This window comes from Loxodonta africana, chromosome 16 (assembly GCF_030014295.1).
Source record: "Loxodonta africana isolate mLoxAfr1 chromosome 16, mLoxAfr1.hap2, whole genome shotgun sequence".
Classification (NCBI taxonomy): domain Eukaryota; kingdom Metazoa; phylum Chordata; class Mammalia; order Proboscidea; family Elephantidae; genus Loxodonta; species Loxodonta africana.
The window spans coordinates 37,987,568-38,007,022 of record NC_087357.1 but is presented as its reverse complement, the minus strand read 5'-3'; the positions used below and the strand labels follow the sequence as shown (position 1 = coordinate 38,007,022).

Sequence of the window (19,455 nt, the reverse complement as noted above, 5' to 3'; positions counted from 1 at the left end):
CCGCATTTTTCTCCTACAGAGCAGCTGATGAATTCAAACCACCGACCTTCTGGTTCGCAGCCAGGTACTTAACCACTAAACAAAATGACCTATAGGTCTTCCATTTACTGCTGTACCTCATGGCTTGGAGTGTACACAACAGCCAGATCCTTCTTCATACCCTACAAGACTTTTTGATTTGCCCTAAGAGCTGAAAAGAATAGGGGTGGGTGATATTAGACTGATTTTACAGAACTGGCCTAAGTAATTAAAACGGGTACCTAGAGACTTACATGTCTTCCTTTCAGATACTTCTCTCTGCAATTTAATCAAAGTTAAAGTAACCTGATTTTGATATTTGTATATTCCACAGAGCAGTCTGTATATGACTGTTCTCGTGAATTTTTTTCCTAAAATGAATAAAAGTTTGCTTAAATGAGCTTTTTTTTTTTTAGCTGACTACAAAGGAGGACTCTGGCCAATAGCTAAAAAAAAGGTGACAGAGAGTAGGGGAAAAGTTACAAAAAGAAACACAATTCAAGTCTGGCCAAGCATGAAAGCCTTTACTCCAGATGAAGAAGGAGGGAAGGGGCACCCACTGGTCATAGGTTCTAAACTGTCATGGGGCAATGACACAATCTTTGTAATTGTCACAATGTTTAGAAATACATACAATTTACATATTTAATAAGCCTGTTTGCTGCTGTTGCTTTTTAATTATAAGAAAGTGTTGTGGACTCTCTATTATGTTGACTTCCCAATAGCTTTAGCTACAGAAGAAAATCAGAACATAATAGAAACATTGAGAGGCAAAGTAAGAGAAAAGCTGAAAAATGCTAAGGTAATGCTTTCTTTTATCTTTCCTGTTTTCAATTTACTGTTTAAATAAGATATGTAGCATAATAAATATGTCTTTGTTTAAAAAAGAAAAGAGCCAAGATTCAGTCTTAATATAGCTTCTTAATTCCAAAAAGCTTCAAGTTCTTTCCCATTTTTTTTTTTTCCTTTCCTATGATCCAAACTTAAAGCCAAGAAAAGTTAAGTGACTTGGTCACAGTAATTATGCATGTCCTCTGAAAAGTATATAATTATATATATTTACTTCTTAAAATAAAAATGTTCAGAAGTCTTAATTTTTATCCATTTTTTGAGAGAAGACTTATGAGAACAATTTTGTTATTTCTGTGGAGATTAAACTCTCCATACCATTTATTTATGTTGTATTTCAGGTTAATCAAGGTGAAAAGTCTTCAACTGGGCTGCTCATTGATACTAAGATACATCAGTGGTCTAAGGTAAATATCTTTTAAAGTTAACATGACAGCTAAATTATAGATACAAACAAAATATAAGATAAATTTTTATATCTTTGGCTCCTAGTCATGTATTTTTGACTCCAAGTAACTATGAATTCTATTTTTTATTGTAGAGTGGTTTCCTTACCCACATCTTCAAAACAGTTTAATATGTGTGTGAAAAGAAGTGATAAAGTGATTTATATTCTAAAGATTTAGACTTTACAGTATTAACAAATGAAAACTTGTTTATCAGCAGGTTTATGGCTAAAAGTATGCCACTTTTAAGACTCTAAATTACCTCTAACTCCACAAAAAATTATGAGGTGGAGTAGTGTGGTACTTGTGTGTGTGTGTGTGTGTATGTATATGTGTGTGTGCACATGTATGCATATGTGAGAGCATCAAAAAACAGGGAGAGAAATAGTTTGACCCGAGTTCACATTTCAGTCCAACTGAGAGGTAACGCTCTTAATACTCAGACTAGAGTGAGGAGCAAGCTCAGGGAGAGGGAGAAGATTTTGGTTCTACTTTATTCTGGTTTTTACTTCGGTTGCCAGAGCATTCAAACAAACAACAACAATAACAAATAACTGATGAACCAAACAGACTCAAAGTTAAATGTAACTTGATAATGTCTGTCCTGCTGCTCTTTATTCATTAATATAGATAACAGAGTTATTTTACTATATTATGGAAAAGTATTTCTTTAATTTATAAACAGGAAAAGTATAATACTGATTTACCACTGTTCAATCGACAGGCTGAAGTCTCAGTGGATGAAGGTCTTTCGTTTTTCCTTTTAAATGGTGAAGAAAGCTCAGACAGCCAAGCTTTGGAGCAGCCTTTGGAGCAGGTTGGATTTGTTCTTCTCACATCCTCACCCTCAGGAGAAATAACAGTTTAAGGGCAATGAATGAAATACTTGGATGGGAAATGAAGTTGTCATTATTGGGCCTTTTTCTTCTCTTTGAATTTGAGAAGCTGTTCATGAATAATAATAATAACTAACATTTAGTGAGTGCTTATGGATGCCCACCAATGTGTACAGCTTTTAATAGGGATTGAATCATTCAATCCTCCTAATAACTCCACGAGGCAGGTATTATTACCTCTATTTTCTATGTGAAGAAACTCAGGCATAGAGAGTTAAGCATTGATGAAGCAGGGAATTGAACATAGGCTGTTGGCTCCAAAGCCTGTGTATCCTTTTTCTTTTGTTGTTCCTGTCTTTCTCTGCGAGTACTCCACATTGTTCTCTATTATCTCTGTCACTCCCCAAAGATTACCCATTCTTTATCCCTCCTAGTCCAACCCCAGACTTTCTAATTTCTATCAGTTCTTCCCAGACCCCCTCAATCAGCCCCCTCATCTGCTCGTTACTCCCAGGTTGCCCTTTCCTCCAGTACTGGACAGTCTCACTAGTCTTTCCCCATCTCCTCCTGGCTTGTCAGTCTCACTAGTCTCCCCATCTGTTCCTGTTCCTCTACCTTCAGCAACTCTTCTGCACCTTCAAATCTCTCCACAGTTTCCGAGACCATCCTGCCCCCCTCATTCCTCCTATTCCCAGTTGCACTACCTAGTATCTTCTGAAACCTCCTTCCCCTTTCTTTGCATTTCTGCTCCAGTCCTTTCATTCCCTTATTGACACTGTTGTTTTTTCCACAATAAAAAGAACTTTGTTTTTAAATTTTAAACAAATAAAGCGTGCATGTTATACAAGTGTAATGCAAAAAAACATGAGGAAGAAAATAAAAATCACCTGAAATTCTACTGCCCTAAGATAACTACCATTATCATTCTTTTATACCTTTCTCTATGCTTATGCTTGTACACACACACACACACACACACACGCATGCACATGGTTTCATAAACCAAATCATAGTGGTAAGTGGCAACTCCGTTTTTCCAATTGCTCAGCCAATCCTTGGTGTCATCATCGACTCCTATTTTCTCTGATGCCACATATCCAATTCATCACAAATCCTGTTGGCTGTATCTTCAAAGTGCCCCAGAATCTGATCCATTTTTTACCACCTTCAATGGTATTACTGTAGTCTAAGCCACCATAACCTCTCATCTGGATCATTGCCATAGCCTCCCACTGTATCCACTGTTACCCCACTATAGTCAGTTTTCCACACCACACAGTAGTAACAGTGATATTGTTAAAGTCTATCACAGGTCATTCTTTTGCTTAATTCTAATGGTTTCCAAAAATGGTTTCCTGTCTCACTCAAAATGATTGCCTCCCTGAACAACTGCCTCCTTTGTCAGAAGACCAGAACTGGATGGTGCCTGGCTACCATTACTGAACATTTTGATCAAAGATTCTATAGAAGAATCTTTGATCAAAAGAGGGAAAATGCAGAAACAAAATTTTAAATTCTCCTGGACTGCACACTTTCTGGAGCCATGGAGGCTACATGAACCCCTGAAACTATTGCCCTGAGATAATCTTTAAACCTTAAACCAAAAATATTCTCTGAAATCTTCTCAAAACCAAACAGTAGTTTAACGTAACTTGTAAAAATGCCTGCCATGTGCATTATACTTTTTTAAGAACTATCTATATGGAATCAAATTGACAACAACAACTTGAAAGATTAGATAGGAGCCTTAGGGAGCAGTGGGTTTATATTAATGGGGGAAGAACAACTCAGAAAATGAGGGTGAGAATGTTGCACAACTTGAAGAATGTAATCAGTGTCACTGAATTGTACATGTAGAAACTGTTGAAATGGTGTATGTTTTGCTGTGTATATTTTCAACACTAACAACAAGAAAAAAAGCTAAAGTCCTTACAGGGACCTCCAAGGCCTGTATGACCTATTCCCCTTGTTACCTCTCTGACTTTATTTCATTTCTTCTTTTTCCCTCTCTCACCTAGCTGCAGCCACATTGGCCTCCTTTCTCTTCCTCTCAGCATGCTCCTGCCTCAAGGACTTTACGCCTGCTTCCCTGCCTAGAAAACTCTTTCCCTATGCTCGTGCTCTTTGCCTCACTACCTTTGGGTCTCTGTTCAAATGACACATCATTAAACATACTGTGCCCAGCCACCCTATCTAAAATAGTACCCCTCACCTTACCCAGCCCAGCATTTCTGTCTCCTTACCATGCTTTATTTTTCTTTGTAACACGTATTACCACTTAACATGTATTTGTATGTCTATTTGCTTATTTTCTCCTTGGAACATATTAGACAATAAGTATTTAAACAAATGTTGAATGATTATGCTCTTAACTGCCATGTCACCCAACCTCTGGCGTAACCCACGGTAATGGGTTAAGAAATAGATTTTGTTTGGATAACACAAGAAGGCTCTGTCTCTGCTCTTCTCACCTACCAGAGTACGCCAGGGCCAGGTGCTGAGGTTGTGGCTGCTCTTCCTTCTCATAGGGAAAGCATGAGAGTAGTTGGGTCAGCAAGGGATGGGGGAGGCAAATGGACTACTTGGGCATGAAGAAGTCTGAGTTTAGATTTCAGCTGTTTAGAGAGGTTGTTTGGGAAAGCCGTTTGCCCTGCACCTGTTGACCTTGGGGCCCGTAGGAAACTACAGTCTCCATTAGAGGGAGAAAGCCACTGGTCTTGTGGGAAGCTGAGTTTGAGGGTAGCTCCTTTGTACTGGAAGAAGGGGGTATCCTGATTCCAAATATCTCGCCTGGGAAACCCAAAGTGAGGTCAGAAGTCACTTTCAGACACTTCTGCTTGCCACACCACAGTTAACAGGGCACGTTTCTGTGACATGGTGGGAATATTTCTTTGTAGCACACTATACTCAGGTCTAGGTTTATGTCTGGAAAGTTAGATGAATGCCCTCTGACCTCATGACACCCTGTTATACAACACCTGCCAGCACAGATGCTGCTCTGCCATGAGTTGCATAGTGACAACCAAGAAGGCGATCTGGGATACCAGCTGGATTTAGACTAACTAAAAAAAAAAAAAATTTTTTTTTTTTTTAAGGAACACTTGGGCAGGTGGTGTTTATATTGGTCAAGGTCACGGATTGTCTCAGGCTAAAAATATAGGCAAATTAGATAGGACTCATAAAAGAAACCTACAGGGTCATAAATAAGAACCTGGGGTCCAAGATGAGAACCAGGCACACTCAGCCATCAGGGCAGACCTTCGCTCTGGAAGCAGGTTGAAAGCCCTGGCCCATACCAAGGGCTCTGTCAAAGGAAGCTTGGCCATGGGAGCTCCAGCTGCAGAAAAGAGCTCCTTTTTATTTACGATTAGAATCTTCAAAGGGACCCTCTAGATAAGGAGCTCCCAAATCTTACTCTTAGCTGTCAGTGTCATAAACCAAAAAAAAACACCAAACCCATTGCCATCGAGTCGATTCTGACTCATGGCAACCCTACAGGACAGAGTAGAACTGCTCCACAGAGTTTCCAAGGAGCATCTGGTGGATTTGAACTGCCAACTTTTTGGTTAGTAGCGGTAGCACATAACCACTACGCCACCAGGGTTTCCGTCAGTGTCATACCTTGTTTAAATTCTGAAAAAGATGCCACAAAGATTTCTGAACATAAATATTTTCTTGAGTTTATGACAGGGATAGGAGGGAGAGTATGATGGGATAATGATTTGACATAAACCTCGGTGGTCCGTAAACTACATTATTTTGTCAGAGTTAATCAAGGTCATGTCAAGTTCTCCATTCAACAGAACTCTGTGGTCAGTTCTTTTTGTTTTATTATTTACCTACCCCACCCCAACTGCATTTTTTTTTTCTGAAGGATTTTTATTTACATGACTCTCAAATTCTCTGTCTCTCTTTCTTTTAATATATGTAGATTTCAAATTAGGCAGGTAAAGTCATCCAGAATAAATTGATGATTTTATTTTTGTGAACAGACTCATAAAATTTCTGATCGTGATATAAAATATGCATTTTTATATTTAGTGATGTATATGTTTCCACACATATATTCAGATCCTTTGTAACCTGTGTATATCATAGTTCAAAATTTCACTGTAATCACTCTGCCATAAACTTCTGTTTAGTTCTTAGTTGTTTTTTTTTTTTTTTTTTTCCTATTTTATAATGACTCCTCCAGATCACTTTAGGTAATGATGCATTCTGAATGGTTAAAAAACACTGGGTTTAACACCACACGGCCTGATCTCCCTGGACTCTACCATTACACTGTAAATTTTCAGTAATTGAAATGTAATAGTCAAATATCTCAAAACATTTTTCATAGGTGAGGAAGGGCTTTAATTATAGTTCTATTTCAGCAGTCTTTCACTGGAGAATTGCAAAGGAGGGCTATAGCAAAATCATATAATATTAAGCCTTAAATGAACTCCTCTGTGTTCAGTGAAATTCAATTCTAATACAGTTTCAGCTAGAACTTCATCTGGGTGGCATGGATCAGGAAGACAGTTAACCGTAAGGTGCATGTTATTTATCTGCATATTAATCATTGGAGACAAGCATGTGGACTTATTTTTCTTTTTGACATGTAACAGAGATCGATAAATGAAAATTGCCAAAAACACATTTCACCTGGTAATAATTTACAAAATTTTGCTGAGAGCCAAGATGAAAATTTCATGGAAGAAGTCATTTATCCAGACTTACTTGAAATAAAAGCTGCTGAATATGAAGATGATCAAGAACACACGAAAAAGCAGGCAAACATTTTTATGCCAAGTAGTTCTCCAGGTAATGTTTTTTTTCAAACAAAGTATTCAAAGTCATTAATTAATCATATTATAGATTAATAGTTTATATGCTGGATAGATTAAAAAAGAAACTGTTCTAAAATTATAGAAAGTTCTATATTTGTTCTTCATGCTTTTTCTGAGTTAAGGGAATTAAGAGAATTCATTCGTTGTATATATATATTTAGACTTTCTGCTAGACTTTAGAGGTACATGATAGTTCATTTGTACTTCTTGTTTGGTCTATGCCCATTTAATATTTTGGACCTTAAAGTAATATCTAGATTTTGTTATTAAGTGGCCAACCAGTGTAAACTGCCAAAAGACAAGATGCCACGAATTTTAGAAGATGAAGGATTCTATGTTCAGAGAAAACCAAAAATATATATAAAGACCTGCAACAAAATGGAAAATCGTCTGCTTAAACTAGAAGAGGCAAGTGCACCAGATAACAAGAATACTCACAAAGTTAGTATGTGACATTGTTTATGGTAAGATATTTCTTAAGTATGGTAACTATATTTCTTAAGTATTTTTGACAGGGCAAGTGTTGGTTTGAAGAAAGTGGAGAAATAATGTCATTACCTTCACCAATTAGACAGTCATGGAATTTCAGACTGAACATAAGAAAGGAATCTTTAAATCCAGCACTAAAGACCATATACAGGAAGGTAACCAACATCAGTTTATTTGTAAAAATGGTTAGAATTCTTGTAACATTAATATGTTTTCTGGTATTAATTTACCCTTTAAAGATATTATCAAGTCTAGTAATATAATGGCTGAAGTATAATGAAATATTTAATGGAACCCTGGTGGTGCAGTGGTTAAGAGCTCGGTTGCTAGCCAAAAGGTCAGCAGTTTCAATCCACCAGCCACTCTTTGGAAACTCTGTGAGGCAGTAATAGCCAGCCATTAAAATTGTTTTCAAGGAATTCTTAACACTATGGGGAAAGGCTCAAAATAAAATGTGAAATGAAAAAGACAGAATGCACAATTTTATACATAATCATGATTTCAAGTTTATAAAAATATATGTGAATGAATGAATGAACACATACATTGTATATGTGTGTATAGATAAAAAGACTGGAAAATATATCAAAGTTGGTAATTATCTCTGGATAGTGGGACACAGGATAATTTTAATTTTCTTTGTACTTTTCTATATTTTCTAATTTTCAAAAATGAATATACATTATATCTATATCAAAGTAGTTGTTCATTAACTTAATAAAAAGAACTATTTAGGCAGAGAGAGTTATTTAAAAAAAAATTGGCTCAAAAAATTTTTTAATCAGAACTGTGTGCCAAAACTTAATTGCCCATTCACTTTTTTTTCACCTTAAGCAGTAAACATGGCTATAACTAGATGAAGTAAATATGGCTATAACTAGGTGAAAAGTGGACATACTGCCAAGATACTTACAGGACTTTATTCTTTACTCCCTCTACCACTTTAAATTTATGATTTACTTCTGCTCTTCTAGTGATTACATGCCTTCTGTAATTAACAATTTTTTTAAATTGACTTTCTGTGTTTCTTGCATATACCAGTAGGTGAAACATTTTAACAGCAAGGCCACTTAGGCCTTTATGACCCTGAATCTTCTACCCTACAGAGGAAATGAGGTCTCTCCCTACAACAAACAGATTTATAGTTTTGGGAGTTTTCTTTGTATTTCTTTAACATGTGAGGACCTTTTTTCTGTAGGATATGTGATCTCTTTTTCTTCCTTATGATTTCTATTTCTTTCTCAGAGAATCTAGGGAATAATAAAAAAAAATTCTTTCCTATGTCAAAGTATGTTTTTCATATTTTTATGTTGTTGTTGTTGTTAGGTGCCATCGAGGCAATTCCAACTCATAATGACTGTTATGTACAACTGAACCAAATGTTGCCTGGTCCTGCGCCATCCTCGCAATTGTTGCTATGCTTGAGCCCATCATTGCAGCCACTGTGTCAGTTCATCTCATTGAGGGTCTTCCTCTACTTTATCAGGCATGATGCCCTTCCCCAGGGACTGGTTCCTCCTGATAACTTGTCCAAGATATGTAAGGTGAAGTCTCGCCATCCTTGCTTCTAAGGAGCGTTCTAACCCTACTTCCTCCAAGACAGATTTGTTTGTTCTTCTGGCAGTCCATAGTGTATTCAATATTCTTTGCCAGCACCATAATTCAGAGACATCAATTCTTCTTCATTGTCCAGCTTTCACATCCATATGAGATGATTGAAAAAATCATGGCTTGGGTCAGGTGCAGTTAAGTCCTCAGAGTGACATCTTTGCTTTTTAACTTTAAAGAGGTCTTTTTTTTTTTTGGCAGTATCCCTTTGTTCTGTTCAAATGAGTGCCTCTTGGTCTTTGTACAGGTTCCTCATGAGCACAGTTCTGGAATTCCAATTCTTCACAATCTTATCCATAATTTGTTATGATTCACACAGTCAAATGCCTTTGCATAGCCAAGAAAACACAGGCAAACTTCTTTCTGGTATTCTCTGCTTTCAGCCAAGATCTATCTGACATCAGCAAAGATTATCCATCCTTCCACGTCCTCTTCTGAATCTGGCTTGAATTTTTTTGCAGTTTCCTGTCAATATCTTTATACCGCCTATAAATTTCTCCCAGGACCTTCTAAAAATATACCAAAACCTTTTGCCACAAAGAAAATCTTTAATTACTTTCCCATATGAAATGCATTTAAGCTATAATTAATTTTCCCATTTTTATTAAGACATGTACAATTGTCTATCAGAATTTCTGATTATTTGATGAACAGAATTCTACCACCAAAAAAAAAAAAGAAACTTGGAAACTTTAATGTCACTGTATAACTAGGTTCCTGGACTTTTTATTGCCTTTCTCCTCACACTTTTCACCTGTTAGCCACAGCTTCCATTGCTGCAGCTACCATGTGCTTCTGGTGACTTCCAGACATGTATCTCTCCTCGTTCTCTGTCCTGATCCTTAGTTGCATGTATAGAATTGCTTCTACAAAGCACAACCTGGGTGTCCATTAAAAACAGCATGATGGCAGTGTCAGACCTACTCTAACTTCACAAGGAGAACGAAGATCAACAGCCCAAGGCTGATTCCTATGAGGTGGTCAAACACACCTCCTCTCCCCACCATCTTTACCAATTCTGACACCAGCCATCCCTCTCACAGCACTCTGTACTGGGCTCAATAATTCATTGCAGTGGCCACACACAACTCACAGACCATACTCACAATTATGGGGTTTATTAGGGAAGTAATAGTTAGGATTCAGGCTCGGAAACACTCAGGATACAGTTCTTTCATCAGGATAGGCTCTTCCTAGCCGTACTCACAGGCACGCCTCTTCCTGGCTCTAGGCCTCTCCCCAGAGGCACCGAGCTTTCTCTCTCCATCCGTGGGCTGGGAAGCCCACCAAACAGCCTCCTGCTGCTGTGTCTCTGGTGCTGAGTCTCTCCTGCCACCACTTCTCACCATCTTTAGGGTTATATCTTGCTCTCTCTCTCTCTCTCCTGCTTCCAGGAGCTTCTCAGCACAGGGATCCTGAATCCAAAGGATGTGCTCTCTAATCTTGGCTATTCTTCCTTGGCCATGGTACAATCCTCCTCTCTACTCTGGAATTGGCTCTCTTTTAAGGTAAAACTGACCAATCCCCTTGGTAGGCCACAATTACCCTATCACACAGTCCCACCCAATCATTTAATTTTAGAAATTAAGACTAAATTGGAAGAAATACAAAAAAATACCATAAAAATCTGTTTTTAAGGTGAGAAGGGGGAAATCTTTAAATCAAAAGGAAGTGAAGAAAAAGAATTCATTGGCTGAATTTAACCGAAGATTACACCCAGCAGAAAATGAGAAAAGTGAACTGAAAGACAGGTCAAGAAACATAGTACAGACCAAAGCTCAGTGAGAAAAAGGGATGAGAAACAAAGCAAGATTAGAAGAGACACAAGGGACACATAGGTATTTTAAGTCCCAGAACAAAAGGAGAGAATGGGGTAGAAGGAACATTTGATAAGGCTGAGAATTTTCCAAAACTGATGGAAGACATTAAGCCATAGATTCAGGAAGCTCCAATAACCCAGTGAATAATAAATATAAAAAAAGTTACATCTTGGCATATTACGGTAGAATTGCTGGAAACCAGAGACAAAGAGAAAAACTGAAAAACCATAATAAGACTTTAAGCTGACTTTCCTATAAAAACAATGAAATTAAGAAGGCAGTGGAAAGTCATTTGTAAAGTGCTAAAGAAAAATGACTGCTCACCTAGAATTCTAAACCTAGCAAAAATATCCTTCAAAGATGCAGGTGATGAAAATATGTTCAGATAAACCTAACCTGAGATAATTTGTCACTAGTAGTCTTGCACTAAAAGTGATACTAAAAGGAGTTCTTCAAGTAAAAAAAAAAAAAAAAATCCTAGGAAGAAACGTGGAAATTTAGGAAGGAATAAAGAGCAATACATAGATATGGGCACATAAAAATGTATAAATATCAATGAAAATATGAATATATAAAACAGTGCTAATTTTTTCTGATATTAACATATGTAATGATTAAACAAGACAAGAGGACAAATGGAATTAAAGTGTTCTAAGTTCTTGGCATTGCCACGGAAGAGGTCAAAGTAATAAGTTATATTAGATTTTAATGAGTGAAGGTTGTATGTTGTAATCAGTAAAAGAATAACAAAAGAATATATAATTAACAAGCTAAATGAAAAAATAAAATTTTAAGGCAAGAAAGAAGAGGAAAAAAATAATATAGGTGGATCAAATAGTAAAGAAAAAAATAAAGCAGTATATAAATTCGAATATACCAGCATTTACATTAACTATAAAGGAACCAAATGTTATAATTAAAAGATCAAGATTATCAGAGTAAATTTTTAAAATCCCACAATATTCACCTAATTAGAGACTTGACTTAAAGAGAGAGTTTAAAAGTAGATGGAATGATGCAAACACTGACCAAATTTATTTTTTTAATTTTATTTTGTTATTGTTGAGAATATATATATAGCATTGTTTATACACCAATTCAATCATTTCAACATGTACAGTAGTGGCCAAATATTTTAAAAAGCTGATTTAGCACTATCAGACAAAATAAATGTTAAGCCAAAAAGAATTAATAGAGGTTAAAAAAGGGACATTTCATAACAATAAAGGAACATATCTCAGTTCTAAATTCATATGTACATAATAATATAGCTTCAAAAATACATAAAGCTCATGGAATAAGCAAAAAAAACTAGTAAGGCTATAGAAGACATGAGTAACACAATAAAATGAATTAACATATCTAGAATGCTGTCCCCAACAATGACAGAATATACATTCTTTTCTAGTACATATGAAACGTTTACCAAATTGACCATATGCTGGGGTATAAAACAAGGCCCAAAATTTTTAAAGGACTAAAGCCGTTCAGACTATGTCTTCTGACCGTGGTAGAAATAATTGGAAGACACCAGTTTGGAAATTTTCAATATATTCTAAATTATTCATGAAGCCAAAAAAAAAAACAAAAACCGGAAAGCATAGTAAAAAATTATAAAGTACTTAAGGATAATGAAGATATCACATATTAAAACTGGTGGCATGCAGCTAATGCAGTGATTAGAGGAAAATATATAGGCCTTAAGTGAATATATTAGAGAAGAAAAAAGTTGAAAATTAGTCACCTTAATACTCATTTTAATAAATTTTTTTAAAATGGCAAATGAAACCTAGAGAAAGCACAGGAAGGAAATAGAAATAAGAGCATAAATTAATGAAACAGAAACAAATGTACAATAAAAAAATAAAAGCAGAGGAAGGAAATAGAAATAAGAGCATAAATTAATGAAACAGAAACAAATGTACAATAAAAAAAATAAATAAATAAACAAAACCCAAAGTGAATACATTGCTAGAGCCCCTCTCAGAGCCTTGGAAGGGACCTGCGCAAGTTGGGGGCCCTAAAACTTAAATTTCGTTAGCTACACAGAAAAACTGCTTCTGACTAATGTAAAATGAGTTTTCTTTTAGCTTTATCTAGTAAGACACTGCGGCGGGATTAATTAATTTGTGTGTGGCCTTTCCATCCAAGGTCTTATAATTCCCACTCAGATGATTAGGCAGGACTGTGTGGTAGGGTAATTGTGGCCTACCAAGGAGGCTGGTCAGTTTTGTCTTAAAAGAGAGCCAATTCCAGAGTGAAGAGGAAGGTCCTACCACCACCAAGGAAGAGCAGCCAGGAGCAGAGGGTGCACCCTTTGGATCCAGGATCCCTGTGCTGAGAAGCTTCTGGAAGCAGGAGAGAGAGAGAGCAAACTGTAACCCTAAAGATGGTGAGAAGTGGTGGCAGGAGAGACCCGGTGCTAGAGACCCAGCAGCAGGAGACTGCTTGGTGGGCTTCCTTGCCTATGGATGGAGAGAGAAAGCTGAATGGTTCTGGGGAGAGGCCTAGGACCAGGGAGAGGCATGTCTGCAGCATGGCTGGAAAGAAGCTATCCTGATGGAAGAACTGTATCCTGAGTGTTCCTGAGCCTGCATCGTACCTCTTACTTCCCTAATAAACCCCATAATTGTGAGTATCATCTGTGAGTTGTGTGCGGTCATTGCAATGAATTATCAAACCCAGTAGAGAGTGCTGTGGGAGGGACAACTGGTGTCAGAATTGGTAAAGATGATGGAGAGAGGAGGCATTTCTGACCTTCACCTCATAGGAATCAGCCTCGGGCTGTTGATCTTGGCAATTGTACCTTGGGAGTTAACAAGACCATGGCTAGAAAGGCCATACACAAAAGTAGTTAATTCCACCGAAGTGTCTTAGAGATTCAGCACGCCTAAAAGAAAATTCTCATTTTATATCAGTCAGAGGTAGTTTTTCTGTGTAGCTAATGAAGTTTTTTTTTTTTTTTTAATGAAGTTTAAGTTTAAGGGCCCCTAATTTGCACAGCACTGGAAGCTCTCACTCGTCTATGCCAAGAAATTTGGAAGACAGCTACCCGGCCAACTGACTGGAAAAGATCCATATTTATGCCTATTCCCAAGAAAGGTGATCTAACCAAATGTGGAAATTATCAAACAATATCATTAATATCACTTGCAAGCAAAATTTTGCTGATTATAATTCAAAAGTGGCTGCAGCAGTATATCAACAGGGAATTGCCAGAAATTAGAAGAGGACTTTTTTTTTCTTTTAGAAGAGGACATGGAACAAAGGATATCATAGCTGATGTCAGATGGATCCTGGCTGAAAGCAGACAATGCCAGAAAGATGATTGCCTGTGTTTTATTGACTATGCTAAGGCATTCAACTGTGTGGATCATAACAAATTATGGATAACACTTCGGGGAATGGGAATTCCGGAACCCTTAATTGTGCTCATGAGGAATCTACATGGATCAAGAGGCAGTCATTCAAACAGAACAAGGGAATACTGCATGGTTTAAAGCCAGGAAAGGTGTGCGTCAGGGTTGTATCCTTTCACCATACCTATTTAATCTGTATGCTGAGCAGATAATCCAAGAAGTTGGAGTATGTGACAAAGAATGGGGCATCAGGATTGAAGGAAGACTCATTTAACAACCTGTGTCATACAGATGACACAACCTTGCTTGCTCAAAGTGAAGAGGACTTGAAGCACGTACTGAAGAAGAGCAAAAACCACAGCCTTCAGTGGGGATTTTACCTCAACATAGAGAAAACAAAACCCACATGACTGGACCAGTAAGCAACATCATGATAAATGGAGAAAAAATTGAGGTTGCCAAGGATTTCGTTTTACTTGAATCCACAATCAACACCTACAGAAGCAGCAGTCAAGAAATCAAAAGACCCATTGCATTGGGCAGATTGGCTGCAAAAGATCTCTTTAAAGTGTTAAAATGCAAAGATGTCACCCTGAGGACTAAGGTGGGCCTGACCCAAGCCCATGGTGTTTTCAATCACGTCATATGCCTGTGAATGCTCGACTGAATAAGGAAGAAGGAAGAAGAAATGACGCCTTAGAATTGTGGTGTTGGTGAAGAATGTTGAATATACCATGGACTGCCAAAGGAATGAGCAAATCTGTCTTGGAAGAAGTACAACCAGAATGCTTCTTGGAAGCAAGGATGGTGAGACTATGTCTCACATACCTTCGACATGTTATCAGGAGGGATCAGTCCCTGGAGAAGGACATCATGCTTGGTAAAGTAGAGGGTCAGTGAAAAAGAGGAAGACCCTCAACGAGATGGATTGGCACAGCAGCTGCAACAATGGGCTCAAGTGTAACAATGATTGTGAGGATGGCGCAGGCCCTGGGCAGTGTTTCGTTCTGTTGTGCATAGAGTCTCTGTGATTCAGAACCAACTGGCTGCACCTAACAACAACAACAACTTGCACAGGTCCCTTCCAAGGCTCTTAGAGGGGTTCCAGAAATGTATTTACTTAGTCATTTTTACATACAGATAGCTGAACTTTGGGCTTTTTATTATTATTGTCCATTTGTTTCTCTTTCACTCATTTATGCTGTTATTTCTATTTCCTTCCTCTGCTTTGTTTAGGTTTCATTTCTTTTTTATTTAAAATTTTCCCCCTTCTCACCTTAAAAAGGGGATTTTATGGTATTTATTTGTTTTTGTGTTCCTTCCAATTTAGTCTTAATTTCTAAATTATATGTATATATTTAATCCTTTCTGTTCAATTCTGTCACCTCATTTCTGAGTTTTTCTAATTCTGATTTACATTCCTTCATGTCTTACATACTTAATGTCTTTTAGCTAGTTTTGAAAACTACATTTCTACTTTTGTTTGTTTTTGAATGTCTTTCTGGAATGCTTTGATTATCGAAATATTATTTTGCTATTCATTTTTTTTCTTATAGTAACTTTGTATGGGATTTGATCTTGACTATTCTTTTACTGTTCATTTTTATATGTAACTAGTTTTCTGGAATTTTAGGAAAAAGCTTGGTTCAGATAACTTTTTTCACAGAACTGTGTTGTATTTGTGTAGTGTTAGTTTTCCTGCAATGGACACGTTACTTTCATAAGGGAAAGTTATTTGTAATTTCAAAAGAAATGGAATCAATTTAACATTGTGCACATTTTTTCTTTAAAAGGCAGTAAAATATGACCTAGAAAGCTCTATTAGGAACAAAATGGAAGGTCAAAGGGAAATGTACCAGTTAGATCTCAACATTGTGGGTTTGCAGTTCAGCCATCATCCACTCTTCAATCAAGAACAAGTATTATGTGCTAGGCTGCTCCAACTTTATGAGTGTTTTCAGAACAGGCAGCAACAGAATTTACCTCACCTACTTTATGAGAAGGTAAGAAGGGCTCTCATTATGTTTATAGAGCTGAATATTTAATATTAAAAGAGAAAACAAAATTGTTAGTACAAAGCCAGTTCTTGTAGACCATTTTCCGTTAGCGCATTAAGTAACCAAATAGAACAATGGTTCAATTTCAGTTTTTCTGAAAAGAAATTGTAGAAGTTGACTGACTGAGGAGGCAGCCTCAAATATGCCCTGCAGGATATTTAGCATTTATAAATGGTTTGCTAATCAGTGTTATTCTTGGTTCTATGACTCAAGAAAAATATTTAAAATCATTACTAATCTAAAGAGCCACGTGGCTGTTTCAAGTCTTGCAATGAAATATTTTGAAAAAAAATTAGAGATCTTGAATCTCAAATGTGAAAAGACTTGGTCTGTGGTTGACTAATGCAAATAAAAGTTATCCCTCAGTATCCATGGGGGATTGATTCCAGAACCCCCTGCAGATACCAAGATCCAAAGATGCTGAAGTCCCTTATATAATATGGCATAGTATTTGTACATAACCTACGCACATCCTCCTGTATACTTTAAATCATCTCTAGATTACTAATATTGCCTAATAAAATGTAAATGCTATATAAATAGTTGCTATATAGTACAAAAAAAATTTTTTTTTTATATAGTACAGTATTGTTTAGGGAATAATGACATGAAGTGAACAATGCCCAGTGAGTGCTGAAGAGAGACTGAGGATCTGTGAAATGGTGGTGGGAGGCTACATCAGGGTATGCCTACACATCACTTCATTCATGTGGATTCAGCATAGTGTTCAGCACCAGGCAAATTCAAGTTTTGTATTCTAGAACTTTCCCTCCCTATCCCGCCCCCAATATTTTCAAACCGTGGTTGGTAGAATCCGTGGATGCAAAACTGGCAGATAGAGAGGGCTCACCATAGTCATCTTATGACATCATAAGGGATAGGTAAAGTCAGAAGAGGAATCGGAGTACCTACTGGTTATTTTTTTATGCATTTATGCCCCTTATTTAAGCTCAGCTGTGTTTCTGATGAATGAGCATTTTGTTAACTAGTACTCTCTCTGAAAAGATATTTCGATGGGTCTCATTTAGCTAATGAGTACATTTTAAATTAAATACCTAGTGAGGTATTTAATTAAACATTCAAGCCTAATGGACATTCCAATAATAGATTAACTGACCTTACTATATCTGCTTTTTACGATACAAGTGCAAAAACCATAGGACTTAATCCATTTGATTGAATTTTCATGTAGGAGTTGTGTGGAAGAAGTGAATAGATAAAGATCATGCATTAATAAAGTCAGAATATTTCCTAAAATATTGAAAATTCTATTACTTTAGTGCAATTATGGCCACTGTTTTCCTTTAATGAGGGAGCCAACTCTGAAATTATGATTCAGATCATTAGATAGTTATTTTATTTACAGATACATATACTTTATAGATAACTTTCCAACAATACTGTATAACTTTAAAGTCTGATCTAACATTATCAATTTTATTTCATTAGAGTACTGTTAATGTACATGAACTCTAGGTTTGTTTTTCATGTAGGATAACTCTCTGCATAAAATAAAAACATTTTGGGATCAGTATTTACAAAATGCTTCAGTATTGTTACTATTGATTCTTAGGAGCCAAAAATAATTTTAATTGAGTTTTACTTTTTTTATGTGAATATAAACATTTCCTCCCGATAAACTGTTAAAAGAGAAATTTGCTAAACCATGTGCGTGTCCCTGTCTTCTAAAAGAGAAGAACAGAGGTGGGGAGAAAAAAAAAAGCCAGATGTTGCAGAATGTGTCCATTGGCCTTTTACCAAAATTTGGTTTGTTGAAAGAGATAATCTGTGTATCCTTTTAATCCCTTGGTGTGAAATGTGTGCCTCTGCTTGTTCTCAGTCTGTCCAAGCCAGTTTCAGAGTGGTAAAAGACTCACTGGCATTCAGGAATTCTTAAACTGGAATATGCTTCTTTTCAAAGAACAAGGAGGAATATTGCAGATAATATGAGAAAATAGGATGATCTGCTATGCAGAATTCTGTCATTTTTCCTTCTAGCATCTTTTTGTTAGGACTTTTTTTTATTTGTATTTTTTGGTACTTTAGATGAAGGTTTATAGAACAGTTTCTCATTAAACAATTAATACACATATTGTTTTATGACATTGGTTGCCAACCCCACAGCATGTCAACAGTTTCCCCTTCTTGACCTTGGATTCCGTGTTACCAGCTTTCCTGTCCCCTCCTGCCTCTATCCTTGTCCCTGGGCTGGTGTGCCCCTTTAGTCTCATTTTGTTGTATGGGTATGTCTAATCTTTGGCTGAAGGGTGAATCTCAGGAGTGAGTTCATTACCGAGCTATAAGGGTGTCCAGGGGCTACACTGTTATGGTTTCTCCAGTCTCTGTGAGGCCAGTAAGTCTGTTTTTCTTTTGAGTGTGTGTGAGTTAGAATTTTGTTCTACATTTGTCTCCAGCTCTGTCTGGGACCCTCCGTTGTGATCCCTGTAGGAGCAGTCGGTGGTGGTAGCTGTCATCATCTAGCTGTGCTGGACTCAGTCTCATGGAGGCTGTGGTAGTTGTGTCCCTATAGCTTTTAAAAAAAAAAAAGTTATAAAATTAATACATGAATACATGCTCGTTGGAAAGCATTTAATATAGAAGTATCAAAATGTGAAAGCCCCACATCGTTTTTTACCTTATGGTTTGGAGTACAACCTTAAAGTTCTTTTTTCCATGTAGTTCTATAAAAAAAAAAAAAAAATAGATAGGTATATTATGATTCTTTTAACATAAAATGGATTTTACCATATATATTATTTGGCAATGTTTTTCAAATTAATACTGTATCTTCCAGCCTTTGCATATCACTATATCTAGATCCATAATATAGCTGTGTTGTTGTTGTCAGGTGCTGTTGAGTTGGTTCCGATTCATAGTGACGCTGTACACAACAGAAAGAAACACTGCCTGGTCCAGTGCCACTCTTACAACCTTTGTTATGCTTCAGCCCATTGTTGCAGCCACTGTGTCAACCCATCTCATTGAGGGTCTTCCTATTTTTCACTGACCCTCTACTTTACCAGGAATGATGTCCTTCTCCAGGGAATGATCCCTCCGGATAACACATCCAAAGTATATGGGAACAAAGCCTCTCCAGTCTTGCTTCTAAGGAGCATTCTGGTTGTACTTCTTCCAAGACAG

At 36.8% G+C, this 19,455-nt stretch overlaps 1 protein-coding gene across 1 annotated transcript in view; it reads left to right on the top strand.

Moving 5' to 3' along the window:
- Positions 1-19,455, top strand: part of CC2D2B (coiled-coil and C2 domain containing 2B) — a 113,407-nt gene that overhangs the window by 23,563 nt on the left and 70,389 nt on the right. Inside the window, 7 exon segments of the mRNA XM_023546893.2 lie at positions 744-820; positions 1,209-1,274; positions 2,038-2,130; positions 6,760-6,955; positions 7,253-7,389; positions 7,497-7,625; positions 16,051-16,260. Of these exon segments, the coding sequence (XP_023402661.1) occupies positions 744-820; positions 1,209-1,274; positions 2,038-2,130; positions 6,760-6,955; positions 7,253-7,389; positions 7,497-7,625; positions 16,051-16,260 (908 nt within the window).